Source organism: Alnus glutinosa, chromosome 5, assembly GCF_958979055.1.
Source record: "Alnus glutinosa chromosome 5, dhAlnGlut1.1, whole genome shotgun sequence".
Taxonomy (NCBI): domain Eukaryota; kingdom Viridiplantae; phylum Streptophyta; class Magnoliopsida; order Fagales; family Betulaceae; genus Alnus; species Alnus glutinosa.
This window is the reverse complement of record NC_084890.1, coordinates 8165786-8170146: the sequence shown is the minus strand read 5'-3', so window position 1 is coordinate 8170146 and position 4361 is coordinate 8165786. Positions and strand designations below refer to the sequence as shown.

The 4361-nt window shown below is 35.1% G+C and overlaps 1 protein-coding gene across 3 annotated transcripts; it reads right to left on the bottom strand.

Moving 5' to 3' along the window:
- Positions 1–749: 749 nt before the first annotated feature.
- Positions 750–4361, bottom strand: LOC133867878 (probable 2-carboxy-D-arabinitol-1-phosphatase). Of its 3 annotated transcripts, XM_062304648.1 has the most exons (7): positions 4049–4352; positions 3063–3214; positions 2586–2705; positions 2414–2513; positions 2041–2180; positions 1873–1952; positions 750–1203 (listed from the first exon to the last, which is right to left on the bottom strand). In XM_062304648.1, the coding sequence occupies exons 1-7, from the start codon at positions 4200–4202 to the stop codon at positions 1077–1079; spliced, it is 873 nt and encodes a 290-aa protein (XP_062160632.1). In that variant the 5' UTR covers positions 4203–4352; the 3' UTR covers positions 750–1076. The 3 variants fall into 3 exon arrangements, with proteins under 3 accessions (XP_062160632.1, XP_062160631.1, XP_062160633.1); XM_062304647.1 differs by having other exon boundaries at positions 2414–2705; positions 4049–4361; XM_062304649.1 differs by lacking the exon at positions 2414–2513 and having other exon boundaries at positions 2041–2193; positions 4049–4355.

Below are 4361 nucleotides of genomic sequence, written 5' to 3'. Positions count from 1 at the left end.
TTTTGAGATGCCTCGGGTTGTTTCTAACAAAAAAGTAAGAGAAGAAAGCCTTGGGTTATTTTCCATTATTAGCTCATCTATAATGGGAATTTGAAGGATTCAGAAGTTCTTATGGCGGATTCAATGGCCTCCACTCTAATAAAGTTCAGACTTCTGACTCTATTATTTTGCTTCTCTAATTAAGCCCCTTTTTACTGGTTCTCTTGCCAGTTTTAAGGGACTAGGATTCCCTAGAATTCTTAGGTATATTTCTCTGTAAATTTTTGTTTGGAATTTAATGATTGAAATTTGCTATATCGACGATTATCACTTGCAAAATATGGATATACATAGTAACTGCTAAAGTGATAAATGTTTACTCATTAAAAGTGACAGTTGTTGATAGTCGTTGATATGACAAAATATCAACTATTGAATCTCAAAAACAATGGTTGACATTTGAAGAAATCTACACAAATAATTCTAGAAAAATGAGTGACACAGTGGGGAAGGCAAACAATAGTTATGGGAAACCATCAATGAGCAAGCTGACATACTGTATTAATACGAGATTTAGTGGCTAATATAGAAAGCCACTTAAAACACGTTACATTAGTCGGTGTGAAATGAGCGTGAAGAGTAGCATTTCTCTTCTACCACATATACCTATAATGCTTTGAGAAGGGTAAAAAATTTAAGAGAATATAGACATAGGCACACAAGTACTTAATAAGAAATGGCGGATTCAGGAAATAAATAAAAAAACAAAAAACAAAAAACAAATTTTTTCACCCTATTCATCCTGAATAACATGCCATGAAAATGCACAGCCCCAGCAATGCAATTCAAGTGTTATATCATTGCAAATATATTCTTTCTTTTTTTTAATTGATAACGGGAAAGGGTTATAGAGGGGGGTTCATTGCAAATATATTCAACTAATTCAAGTATAAGTTTTTCAACTTCAAACCTGAAACCCTTACAGGCATAAATCATTTTACAGTTGTATGATTCTGCAGCTTGCATTCTCTGTCCTTAGATATTGGGCAGTAAGGTAGGCTGCTTTCTCATCAATGAATGTGCCATATCAATAAGTTTTAGTAAATATAGAAGTGATCGCTGTACATGTGGGCTGTCATGTTTAAAGATTGAAGCATTGCTTCTCCTCTTTTGTTGAAGTTAAAAACAGATATTCCGCCATTATTCATATCTATTGCCCGGAACCTGAACCATTAAAAGCTTTGTTAGGGTTGACTGTCAAAGGAAATTACAGTGCATAATGTGTTATAATTTCACTCCAATGATATTCCATGGTTATCAAAAGATATGATGAAATGGTTAATTTTACTGTTGGAGGCTTCAGCTAACCAGTGAAGAAGTGACGAGAAATGTGTCATTGGAGCAGCAGTGCCATTCTAAAATGTGCAAAAGACATGAAGGCAGCCAGTAAAAGAAAAGAACACACAACAGCAACAACAAAACAAAACAACAGCAGCTAACACTATCACATCAGACTTGGGGTACACCTGTCTGAACTAAGCGATTTTACTTCGAGTCTTTGAAGAATTTCATAATGAAAAGGAAAATTAAAGAGAGAAGCAGAAGAAAGAGAGAAATTGGAGACAGAATTTTTCAGCTAGTTCAGCATTATATTGCCTACGTCCACCACTAGATAATTGCCCTAAAGGGGCTACATTTTGCTTTTATTGCTTGATTTGTCACGCCCTAAGTCCAAAGCATAACATGACGCATTACATGATTGTATCACAATTTTCAGATTCAAATGATCAAGAAACTTTGTTAACAATCAGAATTTTTTTTTTTTTTTTTTTTGCAAGGATCACCAAAAAGAACCGTATGGGTGACTGCATATATTTTTATACCATTTCATACCTCTCTGGGGGTATCCCTACAGCTATACAGATCAGTGCCCGCAACATTGATTTGTGAGTGACAACCAAAAAATTCTCCCCCTGGAAAGTGAGAAAGATATTTATATGGTAACTATAGAGTTGTAACTTGAAAATAGTAAAACAATGGTAGAGAAAGGGAAAAGCCTACTGGTGAGAGTAATATTTCCCTCCAAGCCTCTCTTGCCGTTGCCCATATTCTTCGTATAGGGTAGACACCATTCACATAGAAATTAGCAGGATCTTCTCTCCATGTGGTATACTCCTTTGGATATCTCTCCTTAGCATCCACTGGCTCCAAATTCTGAATGTGATTTAGTCTTATGCAGAAAGAACTAAAGAGAGAACATAAATCAAGGACCATTATAATTTATAAATCTACAATTTAAGTAATTATAGCAAGTTTCAAGCCAGCTAGAGATGACTAATTCAAAGGAATTAGATAATGTTACTACGAATTAGATAAAGTTGCATCAAATACAGCTCTAAAGTTTTACAACTCTCTTTATCAAAAGGAGACAGACCATTTTTCATGCCTTCAAGAAAAAATAGATGGGCTTCCTTTAGCGAATCAAGGAAAACAAGTGGTTCTTCCCTCCCTTGCCATATAACTTCAGCAGTGGACTGCATTAAACACTTGAGAGATAAAATTGGTAAAGTACTAAAAATCAGCACACTAAATTGTGTTAGTCGAACCTTAGCACGAGATATTGGACTTGAAAAGCATTGATCAAAGTATATATTTGCCAAGGCTTTTCTGCACCTCTCTGCTTGTCTCACTCCAGTTTCTGTTAGGATTGATAAGTTTGAGCTTCCCTGAATTAAAATATAGCAATAGCAACCAAGTTAGTCGCTGGATACGCAATAGAATGATAATAGACAGGGTGAAGAGTGGGACTTGAACTTTTGTTCAATAGTTAATTAAGTTGGGTTAAATGGTTCCTTAAATCCTAGTACAGTGAAAGAGGATAGCAACATAAACTTATGTATATAGTGAAAATCAATTTTAGCAGTTCAGGTACTTCTGTTTCTTGTCAACCAATGAACTCAAAGTACTCAGTTTTTAATGTGCATAATTTTGATTTTCTTTTTCTATGTCAACATAATTATAGGATAATGCTGAGACATGATAGAAGATGGATAAAGATGTTAAAAAGCAGAGGAGACACACACCTGAACTCTACTTTCTTCATTCCAAGAGCTAAGACCATGCCTCACAAGAGTTACCTTCTTAGCCGACGACATTGACCGATTGGTAAGTGATATTGTTGATCTTTCAAAATCATAGGCACCACCAGTCATAGAGCCATCATTTTGGAATTTCTCTGTCATAAAATGCATCACTGGAATCAACTCCAAATTGATCAAATATATGCAAGAACTTTGCAGATTTCTTAGAGCAACTGAACCCTTGATATACATTCTAGTTGATATATGTTCATTTCATGAATTAGATCATAAAATTATCTCAGAAGAAAGATTTCTATTGATTATTTTTAATTAGCAGACAGGGTTCAGCCATATCATTAGATTCATACCATTGTAACTCTACAACTTTGGGAATCTAAAATAATGGAATTCTCATAAACCATTAAATACCCCCTATAGAAATGATTCAAACAATAAAATCCATCCATTCTCCAAATGGCAAGGCAACACAACTAAAACAATAATACATTTAGCAGATGGATTGAATATGCTTTGAAGCATCTTGACAAAAGGGTAATATGCTTGCTTAACAATAGGCACCAAAAATTAGCTACAGCTATTCACAATGGCCAGCAAAAGACCATTATGTAAAAGAAATACAAGTATTTTCACTTTCAACACCATTAAAAAAAAAAAAAAAAAAAAATCGGGACAATAGTAAGTTTAGCACTTTTATCAGTTCCAAATCAAGAAGGAATTTCTTTCAACCTAACAGGCAGTTAATTTCCTTCTGTATGGAGGACTCAAGCAGCCAATTTTTATGCAAAACTAATCTCAAAAAGCTCCTCTCAGTGAAGAATTGAGGCATGTTATTTACTTTCAAACGATTGAACAATCTGGACCCATCAGCCATCAGGCCATCACTGTTCCGAATTTGCCCAACTGATAAATTTTTTTTTTTTAAAAAAAAAAAAGTTCAAAAGAAACAGGGGAAAGAGTTATAAACTTACCACTTGTTAGGTGCATGTCCGGACTAGAATTTGAGCACTGAAATCTGGGTGTTGCGGAAGAACGAGCTTGGAGCTTAATGGGTCTTTTAGAATCATATAGGGAGGTTGAACATGAACATACAGAGTTAGTCAACGTGAGAACTCCACAAAACATCTTCTCTGAGAGTTTGGTTCAACTGGGTCGTCTCTTACTGATTCGTAGATCTCATATTCGGTCTCCACCATGTGGGAGATATAGTATGCGGTCCACTGTTCATAACAAATGTTTGCACGAGTGATCTTGATGGTAGATTAGTGGGACATTGTTAACTGG

Bases quoted from the DNA above. Each gene is read 5' to 3' on its own strand.
- LOC133867878 (XM_062304647.1), bottom strand. From the start codon at position 4,202: ATGTTTTGTGGAGTTCTCACGTTGACTAACTCTGTATGTTCATGTTCA. The intron at 2,181-2,413 runs GTCTGTCTCCTT...ATTTGGAGCCAG, and splicing joins TCTTGAAGGCATGAAAAATG to TGGATGCTAAGGAGAGATAT. The intron at 1,953-2,040 runs GTAGGCTTTTCC...CTCACTTTCCAG, and splicing joins GGGAAATATTACTCTCACCA to GGGGAGAATTTTTTGGTTGT.